At 51.2% G+C, this 19,466-nt stretch overlaps 1 protein-coding gene across 3 annotated transcripts in view; it reads left to right on the plus strand.

The window, feature by feature from the left end:
* SAMD4B (sterile alpha motif domain containing 4B) overlaps positions 1-19,466 on the plus strand; it is a 35,317-nt gene that overhangs the window by 14,688 nt on the left and 1,163 nt on the right. For all 3 annotated transcript variants that reach the window (XM_047837348.1, XM_047837347.1, XM_047837349.1), the window contains exons 3-11: positions 8,568-9,038; positions 13,390-13,629; positions 14,192-14,301; positions 14,441-14,527; positions 15,233-15,575; positions 16,214-16,299; positions 16,784-16,902; positions 17,466-17,664; positions 17,856-17,979. In XM_047837348.1, coding sequence (XP_047693304.1) covers positions 8,568-9,038; positions 13,390-13,629; positions 14,192-14,301; positions 14,441-14,527; positions 15,233-15,575; positions 16,214-16,299; positions 16,784-16,902; positions 17,466-17,664; positions 17,856-17,979 — 1,779 coding nt within the window. The remainder of the gene's footprint in view (positions 1-8,567; positions 9,039-13,389; positions 13,630-14,191; positions 14,302-14,440; positions 14,528-15,232; positions 15,576-16,213; positions 16,300-16,783; positions 16,903-17,465; positions 17,665-17,855; positions 17,980-19,466) is intronic.

Genomic DNA, 19,466 nt, shown 5'->3' on the forward strand with positions numbered 1-19,466 from the left:
TCAGGACACACTGCTGAAGCCATTCTGGCCTCTAGGCTTCCACAGGGCGGGATGGAGAGCTGTTGACCTCAGTGATGGGTGAGAGAGATGGAGGCCAGAGAAGAGGACATTTCGTGCGTACTTGAAGCTAACTGGAAAGGGGACCCAGGGACTCCGTGTCAGTGCATCCAAACCCTTCCCACCTTCTCCCCCATAATAATAGCTCACGTTAAGCCCTTAGGACACACCAAGTACTGGCTGTACTTATATACTAACTTGGAAAGCAGTGTTTTTTAGTGGCTCTAGGGTCAGACTGTCTAGGGTTAGATCCCAGGTCTGTCATTTGCAATATAACAAAGTAACTTTCTGAGCCTTGGTTTCTTCCTCTCTAAAACCAAGATAGTAACTATGCTTACATTTTAGGGTCGTTGTGAGCTTTGAGAACAGTGCCTGGCATGTAGTAAACACTCAGTAAATGTCAATTGTTTTTATTGTGAATAACTCATTTAGTCCTCACAACAACCCCATGAAATTGGTACTGTTATTTTCCCCATTTCATAGGTAAGGAAATCCCCATGGGCTGCTAGGAGCCACAGAGTTGCCTGGCTTCCCTCATCTCCCCAGGCCCATTGCCTTCATAACAATCCCCTTTATTTTTCCGAATATTTACGTATAAGTCAGAGAAGCACCATGGTTATAGGGTGAGGTGGCTCCTCGGGCCAGGACTCACACCGGCTTTAAGTCCCAGTTCTGGCAGACAGTGAGAGCAAGAATCTAGCAAGACTACAGCAGGCTCAGAGCTCAGCAGCTTCACACCCCTCCACACCAGGGAGGGCTCATCTCTGCTCTGACATTGGTGGCAGGAGTTCTTGGTTGTGGTATGGCTGTGCCCCCAAGTAGGGCTCCTGTGGGGCAGGCCATTTTCTTATGCAGCTTTGTCACACTTCCCTACCACCCCATCCTGTGAAGGTAGTTGGATGAGCACTAAGTACCAATCTTGTCTGTATCTCAGAATCACCAGTGGTGTTTATTCTATTTATTAGAGCATGTTAATTTTTGCATTTGTTTTCAAAACTTGTAAAATCAAACCCTATGAAAAGTAAAAAGTGAGATCTCCTCCCTTCCATACTTCCGTCTTCCCAATTGGTGTATGTTTTGTGAGAGATTCTGTGATGTATGAGTATGCACATAGTCTCCCTTCAGCTTTTTCATTATTTTGATCATTTGTTTAAAATGTTTTAATGTTTTATTTATTTTTGAGAGAGAGAGAGTATGAGTTTGGGAGGGGCAGAAAGAGAGGGACACACAGAATCCGAAGCAGGCTCCAGGCTCTTAGCTGTCAGCACAGAGCCTGACATGGGGCTCGAACCCACGAGCCTGAAGATCATGACCTGAGCTGAAGTTGGATGCTTAACTGACTGAGCCACCCAGGCACCCCTGTTTTGATCCTTTTTTTTTTTTTTTTAAGTTTATTTAGTTATTTATTTTGAGAGAGAAAGAGCATGTGTAAGGGAAGGGGCAGAGAGAGGGAGAGGGAGAGGGAGAGGGAGAATCCTAAGCAGGCTCCACACTGTCAGCGCAAAGCCCTGAAACCAAGAGTTGGCTGCTTAACCAGCTGAGCCACCCAGGCGCCCAGATCATTTTGATACATAGAGTAGAACACTGTGCATATTAACCAATTTCATTTAACAGTGTAACTTGAAGATCGTTTCATATTCAGCACACATGTATATGCCTCATTGTTAATGGCTGCGTAATAGGAAGAATAGGTATTTATAGAGGCCTACCTGGGTATCAAACAGTTCTTTACGTTTATTACTCATTTAGTCTTCACAACAGCTCTGTAAGTTAGTCTTACTGTTCCCTCATTTTATAGATGAGTAGACTGAGGTCTGGAAGGTTTAGTGACAAGGAGACTGAGGTCTGGAGAGGTTTAGTGACTTGCCCTGGGTCATACCACTGGTCACAGGTGGAACTGGAATTTGACTTTAGAGCTCTTGCTCCTGACCAGCAGGCTCTACTTTATGGTCTGTTTGGTCTCGCTCATACAAACAGTGCTGCGATGAGTACCCTTTAAGCATCTCTAAGATAAATTCCTAGAATTCTGTGGAACTGCTAGTTTGAAGTGATGTGGATGTAAAAGATTCCTGGTTACCACATCGCCTTAAAAAGACACGGCACCCTTTATACCAAGAACCTGATGCTCATCCCAGATGGTTTGCACTGGGATTTGGGGGTAATGCCTAGCCAGGGTTGAGAATTGATGTGGAACGAATTCACCGATGAATGAAAATAGGAATCAAGGTCTTCAGCCGCAGCCCCAGGTCAGATGGCAAGAATATATAACAAGCTGGTACTTAGATGGAGAGGTAGGGAAAACGTAGAATGAGAGAAGGAGGGCTATGGTGTATATCAGAGTCAGCAGGAAACCTGCCAGGACTAGAGCAGAGCATGACTAGAGAGAGAAGTGGTCACAGAGGCAAATTCTACAGACCAGTAAATGACTCTTAATGGACATGGGGACTCTGGGGCACCTGGGTGGCTCAGTCGGTTGAGCATCCGACTTCAGCTCAGGTCATGATCTTGGAGTTTCTGAGTTCAGGCCCCACATTGGGCTCACTGGTGTCAGCACAGAGCCTGCTTTGGGTCCTCTGCCCACCTCTCTTTGCCCCTGCCCTGCTTGCGTGCACACTTGCTTGCTCTCTCTCAAAAATAAATAAACACTAAAATAATAATAATAATAATAATAATAATAATAATAATAATAATAGACATGGGGGCTCCAAGACTAAGGAGGCCTGTGTCTCCTGTCTCGGTCCCTCCCTCAAGTAGAACAGCCCCCTTGCCTTATTTGTGAAGGAAGTAGCTTCTTCCTGGGCCTAGAGGCCTACCTTGTGGGAGGAACTGTGCATCCTCTGACTTTCTCTCTTCCCTTGTTTGTTATGGGCTTCCCATTCCCTTGTGTTTCCCAAACTTGCGTCATTGTCCACATCACCTGGTGGGAGGGAAGTGACTCTTAAAATCCAGCCTCCCCACCGCCCCAACCCTGACCCAACCCCTAAAATCAGAATCCTGAGGGGATGGGCCTGGGAACACGTATCCAAGTTCTTCTGCTGACTAGACAGTTTGAGAGATGATGCTCTGCTGGATGATTCATTTGTTACAGGACATGAGAATAGGAATCAGAACATCCAGGAGTTCTAGATCCAACTCTGCCACTAAAACCTCTTGTGCATTGGACCAGTTCCACCCCTCTTGAGCCTGAGGATCCATAACTCTCCAAGTGCCTCTTGGGCTCTGAAATAATGTACCAAAGAAGGTAGAGCCACAGCCAAGCATATAACTTTGGGGGCTCAGCACATTTTTCTAAAGGAATAGCTCTTAATATTTTATGAGATGGGGGGTGCCTGGGTGACTCAGTCAGTTGAGTGTTCCAACTCTTGATTTTGGCTCAGGTCATGATCCCAGGGTTGAGGGATCGAGCCCTGTGTCAGGCTCCGCACTTAGTGTGCAGCCTGATTAAGATTCTCTTTCTCTCTCTCTGCCCCCTCCCCTGTGCTCACTCTCTTTTGAAAAAAAAAGTGGGGGAGGGGCGGAGGGAGGAAGGAAGGAAAGAAAGAAATGGGCAGATAGGAGACCTGGTGGCTAGTTCGATAAGCATCTGACTCTGGATTTCGGCTCAGGTTATGATCTCACAGTTTGTGTGATTGAGGCTTGCATCAGGCTCTGCGCTGGCAGCATAGCACGGAGCCTACTTGGGATTCTCTCTCTCTCTCTGCCCCTCTGCTGCTCATTGCATGTTGCACACTCTTTCTCTCCCTCCCTCTCAAATAAAATAAACTTTAAAAAAAAAAAAAAGGCAGGGAGTACAGACGGCTTGATCTAGGCGAGTCCCAACCCTGGCTTCATGTCAGAATCACTCAGGGACTCTATAAAAATAATCTGAGGCCTGGGTCCTATCCCCAGCGAGTCTAATATTTTTTAAGCTCCCTAGTTGGCTCTTGCGTGCATCCAGTGGAGAACCACTTGTCTTGATACTGACGCTGATGCTGGGTGGGCCCAGGAAGGTGGTGACCTGCTGGGAGTGGGGAGGTGGGGCTGTAGAAGGGGAATCTGGTCTGGGCTCTTCCTCTCAAGCAGTTGGGAGGGTTTAAGGAAGTCCCCCAAACCCAGGCAGCCAGCATTGGTTTCATAGAAGCAGAATCTGAAACAATACCCAGGAACAGAAAAGCAATACCCTAAGGGTCTGTGGAACAGGAAGGAGAGGCCCCAGGTTTCCCCTTGTTGTCATCCCTGTTGCTTCTCCCAGTGCTGTCTTCCCTGCCTGTGTGGAGCTGTAACAGTAATGCTAGTCCTCTCTTTCCTCCTGATGCTGACTTGGACCAAAAGAATAGAGCCAGGGAAGCTGAAATCCCCTTCCCTCCCAGGTCCTTCAGCTTCCTAGGCCACATTGCCTGCATTTCTTTCCTCCTCCTGTCCTCTGAGTCAGAGTCCCTGTATCCAGCAGGTTTAAGCTCCTCCCTATCTGGCTTACTGAATCTGGGTGGGGAAACTGAGGTCAGGAGGGGGCCGTGGCTGAATGAGTCACCAGAGCTCAACTCTCATGCCTCCACCCTCCCTTTCAAGCTCTACTGACACAGTTCATCAAACAAAAATGTGAGCCCCCTGGCCCTCCCCCATGTTTGTGTGAGCTGGGGTGAGATAGAGAAGGGCATGTTTGCAGCCAAACCCCAGCCCCTGTGACTAGTGCCTGAGGCTGCCACGATTATTGCAACAGCCCAGCACGTAAAAATGGATTTGCTCTGTGGCAGTCTCCAAGATATATTTGGCTCCTATGATTTGCCAGGACCCAGGGTCATGACCTATTTAGCTTTGGTCCCCTGGCCAAGGAGGGTACTCATGCACAGTGTCTCTGGTCCTCTCCGTGCCTGCAGAATCTGGGTTTGCAGCTTGGTGAGAAGCAGCCATTGGCATCATGGCATTCCCAGCCCCCTCCCCCATCCGCCCACCTCCAGAATTTCATCATTGCTTGTTGTACGTCTAGCTCAGAGGAACCAGAGATATGTCTGTTTTTGGTAAATAACTGCACGAAATCCCCCACCCCTGTTGGGAATCTTAAGGGGGAGTCCCAGATGTGCCCTCCCATATTACTTGCTCCCCACAGCCCTGAAACAGCGTGGGCTCTAGATCTTCAACCAAAAGCAATGATAATAACGTTTAAAATGACAGGAGTACTTAACACATGTCAGGTGCTTTGCATGATTGTCTCATTGAACCTTTACAACAACCCTGTGACATAGTGGCTTTTACTACCCCCACTGTACGGAAAAGGAGACCAGGCTCCGAGAGGTTAAAGGACTGGCCCACAAATATGTTGACCTAGCTCATAGAAGCAGAGGTAGATTTTGAATCCAGGCAAGTTTGCCTGTTGAACTTGTGCCCTTACTCAGTATACTCTGCTAGGATATGAAACAGGGTCACCCCAGGTCAGGGGATCCTCGAGAGGGCACGCTATACACACATAGACACCACTACCTTCTAGGAGACCATCTGGGTTCAATTCTGCAGGTATTCATTGGGCCCCCGCTGTGCCCCAACTCTGGGCCAGACTTTTCTGATCTGAGCAGGAAACGAAGTTTCATCCCCACCCGTCATCTGCAGCCCCAGCTGGGCTCACCCCAAGGGGCCTGAGGCTGCGCAAATTCCTTGGACCAGATCCAGCGCTCACTGATGCTTCCCAGTCATGGGAGGCCCGCCCTCCCCACCACACCGCTACACAGACACATGAGCACACATTTCCCCAGGGTCAGCCTCCAGTCGTCCAAAACCACTCTCTCCTTTCTCCATGGTAGAACAAGGTCCTTCATTGAGCCCAACCCTTGGGGCTGTTCTGTCACGTCCCCTGGCAGTACCAGAGGAGAAGCTGTGTCCCTTAGCCCTGGGGTCCTGGCAGTATCCTGGGGTGGGGGAGGGACTAGACAAGGCTTCTCTCTGTCCCAGATGCCTCTGGCTACTCTGTAAGGCCTAAACAACAGCGATTGAGAACATCAGGGTAGGGCTGGAAGGAGTAGGCTGACTGTTGGAGGAGAAGGGAGAAAAACACCAATCACGGAGTCATACTGAGTGCTTACTGTGGGCAGACTCTGTCAGGTGCTTTACATGCACTGTCTCCCTAAATCCTCTCAGCAGACCTGTAATCCCTCCTTTCCAGAGGAGGAGGAAGTGTATTGCCCAGGCAACTGCATAACACAGCTGGGATATAAGTCTTTGACTTTCTGTCCCTGATCTTCATCACGCTATTTCTCCTCATCAAGAGCCAAAAACTCAGGGATTAAGCCAGGGGAATGGGGTACCAGGGTATTCATTCCTGTATGATCTAGTGCCATGTGGAGGTGGGGGGGTGGGAAAGGTGAAGGCTTCCTCAAGTCAGGAAGGCCTGTCCCACCTTGGAAACATCCTTAGATATGGAGATGACCTAAGAGACAGCCTTGTAGTCATGGGAAGCTGGTTCAACAAGGTTTCCTAGCCTTGAGTGGTAGGTCCTGCATGAGATCAGGAAAGCCAAGGATGGCGGAGGGGGAAGGGGGTGGAGAACAAGAGATTTGGCATTGAAGAACTAGTACAGTGTTGTTGGTAAATGTTCCTCCCAATTCTAGAAGCTGACAGACCTGGGCTCAGGTCTTGGCTCTGTCTGTTTGAGAAAGTGATTCCACCTCCTGAAATTTAGTCCCTCATCCATAAGATGGCAGTGTTTTTTGTTTGTTTGTTTAATGTTTATTTATATTTGAGAGAAAGAGAAAGAGCATGAGCAGGGGAGGGGCAGAGAGAGAGGGAGACTAGACTCTGAAGCAGGCTCTAGGCTCTGAGCTGTCAGCACAGAGCTTGATGTGGGCCTCGAACTCACAAACTGCGAGATCATGACCTGAGCCGAAGTCAGACGCTTAACTGACTGAGCCACCCAGGTGCCCCTTTTTTTGTTTTTTAATTTTTTTTAATGTTTATTTATATTTGAGAGAGAGAGAAAGAGCATGAGTGGGGGAGGGGCAGACATAAGATGGCAATGTTAAAAAGAGTTGAGGTGAGGTTCTTAGCATAGTGTCTGGAATATAGTAAGTGCTCAATAAATGTTATTCATTATCATTATTATTGTGTAGTATTACTGTTCTATTTTGGCCAGTACTATGGGCATAGCAGGAATTGATGACTCTGAATGAATAGATGAATCCCTGGGCACTTAAACAGAGGTTCTTTAGGCAGCTTAGAGCAGAGAGTCCCAGGCCAAGAGAATGTGCAGTTATATGGTGAGTTGGGAGTTGTGTATGATTCATTTTCTTAGGGCTACAGATGTTAAGTGTTTCCTTTGCCCTGTAGCATTTTCTCCCACCCTGCAGTCCATTGAGCTAGTCACAGAAGTGGTAACAAGGTTTTCAAGGAAGACCTGTAATAGCTCCTTCCCAAGGCCACCTTTATGTGGCGGGTCTGGGGCCTTATTACTTAGGGAGTGACCTTCTGGGTCAAAAGGGGAAACCTGGCTCATCTCCATGAGACAGATTTAGGCCCTCACACTGTGGGATAGGAAGGAGATGTCACCAGATCACTGTGGCATGGACTGGCCAGTGAGGCTTCCTGGAGGAGGGCAGGTTTAGGCAGTCCATTAAAAGACAGAATTCAAATGGGAGGAAAGATATTATTGTAGGTTCAAGCCTTGGATTTCAGTGTAAGTGTGGAAACTTGGATGAATGTGATGTGGAGAGAGCCCCAGGGAATGTGGGGGTATCCCACATCTTTATCTGGAGGAATAGGAGGTGGCGAGTGCCCTAAAAATGAAGGTGCTGTTGGCTAGGAGTTCCTGAACTTGAGTCTGTTGGTTGCCATTGGAAGCTCCTGGTCAGGAACATGACATTTGGTGTGCTTTTGAGAAGACAAATCCGTCTGGGTGAATGGGACCAATTGGAAGAGGAAAATCTAGAGGCTGGTCTCTACCACTTAAACAACAAGCATTTAGTAAATATATTCTTTTATATGCCTGGCCATTTTCCATTCTTTATCAGCTTATTGGATCTCAGAGGAACACTGTGAATTGGGTACTGTAATTATCCCCAAAACTATTCAGGTTAGGAAATCCGTGTGCAGTGAGGTTCAAGATGACTTGCCCAAGATCTAGCTAGTAAGTTGGAGTCCAAACTGTCTGATTACAGAGCCCAGACTTTTAACCATTGTATTCCATTGTCATCCGCTGTCAGGGAGGAGGCTCTTCTGATAGGGGAAAGGAGATAGAGGCCATGGAGATAAAGAACAGGGATACAACGAGAAGGGCAGGCCTGGGGACAGCAGGAGGAGCTCAGATTCCAGAGCAGCAAGTTTGGCTGATTGGGGGGCCACAGCAGGTATTGGAGAGTAGGAGTGTTGGAACCAGGAAAAATTACTCTGGAAGTAGGGTGAGTGCATTTGGTCTCACCTGTATGAAGGACCAGCTCAGAGGTCAAGGGGTCATGAAGGGAGAAGGGAAAAGAGATTGGAGCTGAGGGAGCAGGCTGAGGGAGTCCCCTACCCTGGCTTCTCTGACATTCCCTTTGTTCCCTCTGTAGCCATCGTCAGCCAGTGGCAGCAGGAGTCCAAAGAGAAGGTGGTATCCCTCCTGCTGTCCCACCTGCCCCTGCTTCAGCCAGGCAACACGGAGGCCAAGTCGGAGTACATGAGACTGCTGCAGAAAGTGCTGGCCTACTCGATCGAGAGCAATGCCTTCATCGAGGAGAGCCGCCAGCTGCTCTCTTACGCCCTCATCCACCCGGCCACCACACTGGAGGACCGCAATGCACTGGCCCTCTGGCTGAGCCACCTGGAAGAGCGGCTGGCCAGCGGCTTCCGCACCCGGCCTGAGCCTACCTACCACTCACGCCAAGGCTCAGATGAATGGGGGGGCCCTGCAGAGCTGGGCCCTGGGGAGGCAGGGCCAGGCTGGCAGGACAAACCACCCCGGGAAAATGGACACGTGCCCTTCCACCCATCCAGCTCAGTGCCGCCAGCCATCAACAGTATTGGGAGCAATGCAAACACAGGTGAGGGAGTGGGGGTCCCAGGAGGCCATACCTACTTGAAAAAGGTCAAACTGGGCTCTCTCTCTTTACTTGCTCTTTGGTCCTGGGCAAGTCTCATAACTTATCCGGGCCTCAGCTTTATGAGGCAGTGCAGAGGTTGTGAACTGACATTCCAGAAACCATATCTGACCTACAGACTTGTTTTGTTGAGCCCAAACACACTGAAACTTTGGTTTTGTCTTATGCTTTAAAATAAATTTGGTGACATAAGAAATTGAGAATTTTCCCCTAAAACTCCAGATTTCAGCTTCTCTTAAAAAGGAAAAAAAAAAAAAAATCTGAAAACTCAAGGCTTGTATTCCTATAGCAGCAGTAAGAAGGGGTTGAAGGATTAAATATTGTCCACCCCCTTCAGACCCTGCACATGTACCCCAGTTGGCCTCTGGCCCCACCACCTCCCTTTGGGCATGTCTGACACCTGCTTGGCCCCTGAAAGTATTGAGTTAATGGCCAAAATCTAAGGTCCATTCCAGCTTAGACATGGTGGATTTGTGGATGTGGTTTTAGCTAATAGCATTGTTTCTGAGAAATCTGTGTCTGTAAGCCTGTTTATATATAAGATGTAATTCACTCTATATGGTAGTAGTAACGGTAGGTAGTGTTGAGCATTGACTGTGCTGTGAGCACTTTTCTGACATGATCTCGTTTAGTCCTGGTCACAACCTTATCATCAGCCTCATTCTATAGATGACAACACTGAGATCCAAAGAGGAGAAGTCATAACAAGTAGTAGAACTGGCCACGGTTCAGACTTGGGAAGTCTGACACCAGAGCCTGCCTCTGGCCACAATGCTGTTCTCCAACCAAGTGGTCTAAAAAGGACTATCTTGGTAAGCACCCCAGAGGCTGGGGTGAGCAGTAGGAGCTGGTATTCTAGTGAGTTTTTGAAATACTAGTGGAAACGAACAAGGTAAGGGAAAGCGGGATTTCCGAGACTTGGTGAGATAATACTACCCGACTCCAGGTGAGAGGTTTCCAAGATTTCACCTCAAGATGGCTGGTCCCCTTTGGCTGGCTGGTACTGGCTAAAACAAGTCAAGAGAGTGGCAGTGAAATGTCATCCATGCCAGTGGGCGGGGTGAACCCTGGGTCTCTGGTACCCAGCTCTGTGGCACCTGGTACACACCCTCTGTCCCCTGAGTATCTTTCTTTCCCTAGTTTAATATGGATGTCCTGGCCACCTGCCTCCCTCCTAGGTGTTGGTAAGAATCAGGGAAAACAGGGATGGAGGGCATTTCTGGCAACTCTGGCAACCCAGAGGGTGTTAGACCTTGTTTTATAGTCTCAGAGCATCATAGTTTCTGGGTCCAGATGGAGAAAATATACTAATAATGATAATTCTAGCTAAGATTATTGAGCATTCGGTCTTTTCCAAAAGCTGTTCTGAGAACTTTATACATACAGATTCTTTGGCTGAGTCACAGAAGAGTCACTTGCCCCAGGTGGTATAGCCAGCATTGAAATCCATGCAGTGTGGCTCCACAGCTCATACTTGTAACTACTCTGCTACATTGCCTCCACCTAAAAGTGACCCTCCCATAGATGCTCAGACCTCATCAATGGGAGGGGTTACCATGCAGGGGGCCCATGCATTTCTTCCTCCCCCCAGTAGGAATAGCAGCTATGAAAGGACTAAGCAAGAACATTGTCAGAAAGGGGGTGTGAACCAGAAGAGTGAAAGGAATTGGGCATTCCAGGTAGAGGACATAGCATGAAAGGAAGGCACGGGGTGGCAAATTGGAGTATGCAGACATGTCTGGCTGGGATGGAGAGGTGCAGGGATTTAAATGAGTAATTGCAGTAGCCAACATCCACGTTTACTATGTGCCTGCCCCTGTGCCAAGGACATTACTTGGAAACAGAGGCAGAGGGGGCAAATAAAGTGACTTGCCCAGGATCATAAAGTTAATAGGTGGCGGAGCCAGAATTTCAGTGCAGATCTGTCTTGACTCCCAGATCTCAGTATATTAGGGCCACATTCTGGGGGGCCTTGAAGGATAGGGTGAAGCTTTTCAATTTCAAGCAGTTGCAGGAAACAGGAAACCATTAAAATATTTTTGAGTGGGGAGCAGCAAGGACTGGCCTGTAAGGGCAGGCAGGGTGGGTTTGGGGTGCTGCCAAGGACAGACCAGGGTTTCTCGGAGAGTGTGAGGCCCTGGATCTCCGGCCGGCATTCCTGTTTTTATAGCCCTCATGCTGTGGCCAGCCTCCACCCCAGTGCCTGGCCAAGCAGCACTCCTCGGGAACTGCACGATCATTCCAATCAAGATAACTTCCTGCCCTCTCAGCCTTGCCTGCCTTCTTCTTGGCTGAGAGGGAAGGAGGAAGAAGCCATAGGCACCAAGACAGGCCACAGAAAAAAAAGAAAAACCTATACCAAGTCCCCTAGGGCCTAGAAGGTGCCATTTTCTGGAAGGCCAGAGCCTTGGAAGGAGCCCTGAGCAGAGGACCCCAGAGGTCACAGCAGAGGTGGAGGCTAGCCTTAGGGGGCTATCAGTGCAATTGCCCTTTCCCTCAGGTGATTTCCTGTCTAGGAACATAGATATTGTCATAGATGAGGGAAGGTGCTTTGGAGCCTGTACCAGGCTGGTTGTCCTTCCTGGGCTGAGTTTCAGTGGAGGACTGACAGGAATTCCAGCCTTTCCATCAGAAACAAGACTAGGGTTCTTAGGTCTGTGCCTCCCAAACTTGCTCTGGGAACTGGGGCAAAGGGCTTCTGTTCCCTGAGCCTTGATGTTCTCACCTACCCAGGGTGAGGTTTTTTGGCTTCGTTTCCTTGTCTTTTTTTTTTTTTTTTTTTTTTTTTGACTTTGGGTACTTTTGGATTCCCTATGCCAAGCTTAGAGGCACCCTCAGGTCCATAGGTGCCCTCTTTTTGGCTTTTATGAAATTGAGGGCTCTTGTGTATCATAACCCTGCACCTGGTCATGGCAATACAGAAATGCGTGGGTGGGGTTGCTGTTCTACATGAGCCCAGAGTCCAGTGCAAGAGGCAGACTAGTGATGGAGGCAGTAAATGCTAGGCTTGAGGCAGTAATACAGGGCCCCAGGGAATGCAGAGGAAGGAGTCATAGAAGAGGTAACACTTGAGTGAGGAGCGAAGGCTGAAGTGGCTGTCAGGGAAGGGCGGAAGAACAGTGAGCTAGGCAGAGGGAATAGCTCCATGTGAAGGTCTGGACGCTCGTGGAAACCTGCCCTGTCCTGAGAATGGTTCAAATCAAGTTGAATCCCTTTTCCTACCTCAGGAATGGGATGGATGGAGGGTGTGAAACATCCTGTGGAAGAAGGCCTCGATTCACCCTGAGTCACTGGGCCTCATGGGTGGCTGATTTTAGCTCAGTACCAGAAAAAAACTTTGGCAGGTGGTAAGACCCAATGACAGGGATGTTGAGGAAGCAGTTTATTTCGTTCATTCATTTACTGTACAAATACTAATGAAGCAGCTCCTCTGGGCCAGGCTCCACTGTAATTACTGACAATACAAAGATGTTGTCACAGATCTTGTATCGTAGCAGGGGGGTATACAGTTAATAAGCAGGTAAACAAATAACTAGGTAAGATCACTTCAGTTTGTCATGGGTGCTGTAAAGAAGATAAGTAAGTATCCTATGATGGAGTAACCAAGATTGGTGGTGGGCAGCTAGTCAAGGAAGGCCTCGGAAGAGATGTCATGCTTGCTTGAGATGAGATTTGAGGAAGCCAACTGCCAAGATCAGGAAGACAAGAAGAAAGCAAGTGCACAAGTCTGAGGTTGGACAGCTTGAGTGTTCCAGGAACAAATGGGGGGTGGGGGTGGGGGAGTAAAAGTTAAAAAGGCTTGAACTGACAGGTGAGCTGTGGGAGGTCAGAGGTCAAAGGGTCCAGGTCCTGCCAGGCCTTGTAGGCATGTGGAAGAGTTTGAATTTTATGCTCAGTGTGAAGGGAAGGGATTGACTTGGTCAGATTTGCATTTTTAGAAGGATCAACATGGCTTCTGTGAGGTGAATGGGGCTGTAGGAGGCAAGAAGGAAGGCAAGAAACCAATAAGGAGGCTGTGGCAGTAATTCCAACAAGGGACACCAGTGACTAGGACCAGAGTGCTGGAAGAGGAAGTAGAGAGATTCAGAGATGTGGCGGAGAGCTTGCCGATGGGTTGGGTGTGGGGAGTGAGGGAACGAGCAGTATCTGGGAGGTGGTTCCCCTCACACCCCAGGGTCCCTTCCCCTTGTTGGATTCTGGGGCTGAGCGGCCATCCATGGCACCAACCAGGGGGGCACAGTCTCCTGTGGTCAGATCTCCAAGCCTGACCTCTTGCCTCTCCCCCTCTGGCCAGGTCTCCCCTGCCAAATTCACCCCAGCCCGCTGAAGCGCTCCATGTCTCTCATCCCCACGAGCCCCCAGGCCCCTGGTGAGTGGCCGAGTCCGGAGGAGCTCGGGGCCCGGGCTGCTTTCACCACGCCCGACCACGCACCCCTCTCACCCCAGAGCAGCGTGGCCTCCTCTGGCAGTGAGCAGACGGAGGAGCAGGGCTCCAGCCGGAACACCTTCCAGGAGGACGGCAGTGGCATGAAAGGTATGACAGGGGAGGGCAGCACTAGGACCCTCTGAAGAGAGGCTTCTGCATGGCTTAAAGGACAGAAGGGAGCTGGAGGCTTCCAGCTTCCACCTTCCTGTCACCCTCTACCCTGCCCTGGGCAGGGACAGGTCTGAGGGGAGGAGAGAGTCCCTGCCCTTAAGGTTCAAGACTGAGCAGAGAGATCCCCACAGGCCCTAGTCTGATGTGGGAGAAATCCGTGCCCTCAGACACCCTACCCTGACAAGGAAGCCAGGACAGAGTGGTAGCTGATGGAACAGAGCTTCTAGGAAGACTTTTAGGGACATCGATGAGGCCATCCTAGTACATATCCAGTCGAACAGCTCAGGAGGGTCAGATGTCCTGCTGTCAGGGAAGGCCACCTACAAGGGTGTGGCTGGGCAGAAGAAGTGGCTTTTGGACCCTTGGCTTCCGCTTACTCCTCCCAGTTTTCTGCATCTTTAATGTCGCCTCTGGTTTATTCCTGGTTCCTCCCCACAGTCCTCCCTCTGCCCTGGTCACAAGGGCCAGACTCCTGACCTCTTGCTCTCCTTTTCCACAGATGTACCCTCATGGCTCAAGAGCCTCCGCTTGCACAAGTACGCAGCCCTCTTCTCACAGATGAGCTACGAGGAGATGATGACACTGACTGAGCAGCACCTGGAGTCTCAGGTGAAGCCAAGGGGACCATCAGGGAAGGTGTTGGGGGTGACACCATTTTGACAGTACTCTTGAAGCCCAAGCCTCTTGCATCTCCTCAGGCCTTGTCGGGGCACCCCAAAGTATCTATCCCCTTCTGCCCCTACCACAGAATGTCACCAAAGGTGCCCGCCACAAGATAGCCCTCAGCATCCAGAAGCTGCGTGAGAGGCAGAGCGTCCTCAAGTCCCTGGAGAAGGTGAGGACCTGGTATCCCCGTCTTCGAGGCCAGCCGGCTGCCCACTGGCTCTGGGTAGCCTCCCCTTGGGGCCTTCACAGCCCTCAGGTCTGATGTCCAGTGGCCCCAGCCCTAGGGAGGGAGGCCAGGAGCAAGTCAGATCACCGGGGTCACTTGCTTGTGGCTGAGAGGCTCCCCTTTTTGTCCTGGTCTTTGTCTCCAGACTTTGTTAACTCGGTCCCTTCTGTTCCCTCTCTTTTCCATTTCTTAGTGGTATTTCTGGTGTCTGATGTCTGAATGTCTCCCTGTGTGCATGATCTCTCTCTCCGTTTGGTTCTCACCCACTCGCTCCCCTTCCGTATCTGCCTCAATTTGCATTCCTTGTCCCCTTTTCCTGCCACTTGACTTCTGCTTCCCACCCCCACCCCCAGTGTCTTGATCTGAATCTCTGGGTCTGAATCTGGTCCCATTCTTGGCGGGACCCTGAGACCCCAGCATCAGACCTCCTTGAGCCCCATGGAACGTCACCTCGAGGGGGGAAGAAGGATATGCATATACAGATGTGTACGTATGTGTGAGCGTGTAGTGCCCTTACTTTCTTTCTCTAAGTGCTAGGACCCAGGGTTCCACCAGCCCTCTCCGATCTCTGTCTGACCTCGCTTGTATAGTCATTCTACGTAGCTGTGGGGGTCAGCATGTGACCCTGTCTGTGTCCTCCCTACTCAGGATGTGCTGGAAGGAGGGAATCTGCGAAACGCTCTGCAGGAGCTGCAGCAGATAATTATCACCCCCATCAAGGCCTACAGCGTCCTCCAAGCCACCGTGGCTGCTGCCGCTGCTGCCACCCCTACTGCCAAGGATGGGAGCCGGGGGGAGCCACCACTGCCAGGTGCTGAGCCTCCCCTGGCTCACCCCGGCACAGACAAGGGCACTGAGGCCAAGGACCCTCCAGCTGCAGAGAGCTACCCCCCTCCACCAGCTCCGGCTCCCACTGATGGCAGTGAGCCAGCCCCGGCTCCCGTCGCCGACGGAGACATCCCCAGCCAGTTTACACGGGTGATGGGCAAAGGTGAGACCCCCCCAAGGCCCCTCAAGAAGTTCGGGGACAGGGAGCCAAGTGAACCAGTCATCAGGGATCCAATCCAAGTTAAATGGTAGGAACAGCTTTTTCAGAGTACCCTGGGAACTAGATCACTTCAGAGAGTAGCTGAGACTGAAAGTAGCAAGTGTGTCCAGAGCAGAACGTCTGCCCTCAGGTGTGTCCAGGTTGATGGTACGAGACAACTTTTACTTACCTTCAGAGTGTCTCTAGCCCGAGCAGAAGACCAGACAGTGTGTCGGTGGAAGTGGTGTACAGTCGGTGCGAGGCAAACCCACGGCTTCTTTCACAAGGAACTAAAGTCCACAGACGGATATGTTGAAACTCATAACGGGCTCAGCCTTTCCTAAGGCAGCATGGCATAGCAGATTTTACACTTGGGTCCATATCATTTTAGCTGTGTGACCTGGGGCAAATGATTCAACTTCTCTGTACCACTCTGGTGGGCTTTTATATCCTAACGGTAGCCAGGGGCTGTGCTTGGCACATAGCTAGAGCTCATCCAGCCTGAGTTTCCTCTTCCTCCGATGCTGGCCGGCAAGGACCGGGAGAGCTAGACTATGGCAGGCGACGTGCTGGGGCCGACCTTCCTCTCCCCTGTCCCACAGTGTGCACCCAGCTGCTGGTGTCCCGACCAGACGAGGAGAACATCACCAGTTACCTCCAGCTCATTGAAAAGTGCCTGACTCATGAGGTGAGGCCTTCTCTAGAGTCCCAAGAAGGGAAAGGCTGCCCTGTCCCTCTCAGGATCCACATCCCTCATGTGGTCCTCAGGGCCCTGCCCGGCTGGCACCCACCCTCGTCTCTCACCAGTGTTGGCTTCAGTGGGTACCCTGTGCTCTCCTTCTCAGAGCCTTAATACCTATTCCTTTTTTGGGAGCCAGTTTCCCCTCCCTGCTGCTGGTCCCTCGGCTCTCATTTCCAGCGTATACACCTCAGGAACGCCTTCACTGGGCCTTCGCGGCAGATCAGTCTTCTGCTCCTGGGCTTCTCACAGGGCTCGTCACAGTTTAGATCACGTGTGTATTATCTTCTCAACTAAACTGTGAGCTCTATGTGCACAGGTCATCCCTGCGTCCCAGCATTGCCTGGCACCGAGCAGGCGGTCAGTAAATGAGTGGGTGAGTGGAAGGCAGATCTGAAAGCATACCCTCCCTGCCTCGCCCTCCCAATCCTAGGCGTTCACGGAGACGCAGAAGAAACGGCTGCTGTCCTGGAAACAGCAAGTGCTGAAGCTCCTGCGGACCTTCCCACGCAAAGCCGCACTAGAGATGCAGAGCTACCGGCAGCAGAAAGGGTGAGTGGGGGGTGGGGGCTGGGGCGCAGGGACCTTCCTTCCCTGGGCCCTCGGTGGATGGAGAGCGCGGAGAGGGTCACTGGCGTGGCGGGCCGGGAATTGGTTGTCCTCATTCAATCCGCTGAGTGGCCTTATACGAGTCACCCAGTGAAGACTCTCCCAGAAGAAAATCAGGGTGTGTTCTGACCACCAGAACAGGGTGCCGAGCTGGCAAAAAGCAGCACCCATCCCTTTGCCTGTCCCTTGTTCTCGCCTCCATGCAGGGGGCTCTGAGGTCCCTTCTCACCCCAAATAGCAAATATCGCATTTGAGAGTTGAAGTTAGGAGAAGTGCTGTAAGTGGATGTGAGGAGACCTTTGTTTGCTCCTGTCTCCATCCTGGGGGTACCTTGGGGCAGGAGAAGAGAGCGTGTGTGATGTAAGGGCTTGGACGGGGAGTCCTTGCTCGGAGCAGGTCTGTGTTCTGTCCTTCCCATGGGGATTGTGGGGGGAGGTGAGGAAGGGACGGACAGAGGGGCCCCATCCCCATCCACCTGAACTGACACCCTGCCTTCTGTCTCACAGCTGGGCGTTCGGCTCCAACTCGCTTCCCATAGCTGGCTCTGTGGGGATGGGGGTAGCCCGGCGGACCCAGCGGCAGTTCCCCATGCCTCCCCGGGCCCTCCCGCCCGGCAGGATGGGCCTTCTGAGCCCTTCGGGCATTGGGGGCATCTCCCCGCGACATGCCCTCACTAGCCCCAGTCTTGGGGGCCAGGGCCGACAGGTGAGCCGGTTGGAAGCAGAAGACGTGGTACTTCTGGGTTTGGGGTGGTGGTGCCTGGGCTGTGTGTGTCCATATCTCTGCATCTGGGCCCGGCGTGGAAGGGAGAGGCTCCTGTGCCAGCTCCATGGCTCCTGGGCCTGGGACTCTTCCCTCTCAGCTCACCACTTTCTCTTTTCCTGTGCCCCGTGCAGAACCTGTGGTTTGCCAACCCCGGAGGCAGCAACAGCATGCCCAGCCAGAGCCGCAGCTCTGTGCAGCGCACCCACTCCCTCCCGGTCCATTCGTCGCCCCAGGCCATTCTCATGTTCCCTCCAGGTAAACTGCCCCTACCCATGGGGCTCTGCCTCAGCGACACCCTAGGTGGCCTTTCTCTCAATCCGATTCCCACTGTCCTTTCTCATCTGCTCACCTCTCCTTATACCTCCCGCCACTCTGCACCCATCTTCCCACATCGTGGATTTTCTTGTACCCTCCCCCATCCCACTTCAATTTTCTTTCTCAGATCCTGTCTGCTTTCTCTCAGTCTTTCTCTCCCCTACTCCCAGCCCTGCATCTCCTCACCTCTCCCTCCCTGTGTTGCAATCTTAAGGTCCTTCTTGGTCTCTATCACCATCTCTTTAGAAGTTCATTAAATACTCAGTCTGGAAGGGGTGGAGGGGATGAGACAGAGCGTCAAGGCCTCTGTGGAGAGGAGTCCTGCCTGTCAGTGCACTGGGAACCAGTGGGAATTCTTTCAGGCCAGAACCAGGCAAGAGTCAGTTCTTGGATCAGGTCTACACTAAAGGATGATGTAAGAGAGCGGTTTTCTCTCGGTTCACAGGCCAGCCTAGAGGTGAGAGAGCAGAATGAGGTGAAGTGGGCAAAGGGGAGGTTAGAGGAACGCTAACCTTGCCTTGCTCGTCAAGTGGGGGTGACCCCGCCCTGGGCCGTGCTGGGCCTGCTGCCGGCCATCGAGGCCGCAGAGGCAGATGCGGCTGGTCTGGAAAGGGCTGCCTCTGGAGAGATCTTACGTTTGCGGCTGAGGGTGGCGCCTGGCTGGCTCATCAGTAGAGCATGCAACACTTGACGTTGTGGTTGTGAGTTCGACCCTCCACATTGGAGGTAGAGTTTGCTCAAAAAAAAAAATTTTTTTTTTAATGTTTTATTTATTTTTGAGACAGAGAGAGAGAGAGCATGAGCAGGGGAGGGGCGAGGGGCAGAGAGAGAGGGAGACACAGAATCCGAAGCAGGCTCCAGGCTCTGAGCTGTCGGCACAGAGCCTGATTTAGGGGCTCAAACTCACAAACTTTGAGTTTGTGAGATTATGACCTGAGCCGAAGTCGGACACTTAACCAACTGAGCCACCCAGGCGCCCCCCCCCCCAAATTTTTTTAATTAGATTTGCAGGTGACCCTAAGCCCTTTGTGTCATAAACTGCCAAATCGGTGGAGATTTTTAATTTAGGAGATTACATGAAGTGCCATCTGTCATAGGCAGAGGCCCTGCCATTGTGTTCATCTTAGCCTAGGACTTGGCACGTGGTGGGCCTCTGTAACTGGTGCTAAATGGCTGGATGGATGAAGTGCACGAGCAAAAAATTGAAACCGTTCTTTTTACGGGCGTGCTCTGTGCTGCCCTGTGTGTCCAGCAGCTCTCCTGCGCTGGCAAATCACAGCCTCCCGGCTGCACACATGAGGGCGCTGGTGTCATTCCCATCAGATCAGTCGAGAATCTGACACTCAGGTGACTTGCCCAAGGTCAAAACATTTTTTTGTTAAGGAGAGACAATTAGGTGTCTTGACATGGTCTCAGCTCAGGGTTCA

Source organism: Prionailurus viverrinus, chromosome E2 (assembly GCF_022837055.1).
Source record: "Prionailurus viverrinus isolate Anna chromosome E2, UM_Priviv_1.0, whole genome shotgun sequence".
In the NCBI taxonomy this organism is placed as follows: Eukaryota; Metazoa; Chordata; class Mammalia; order Carnivora; family Felidae; genus Prionailurus; species Prionailurus viverrinus.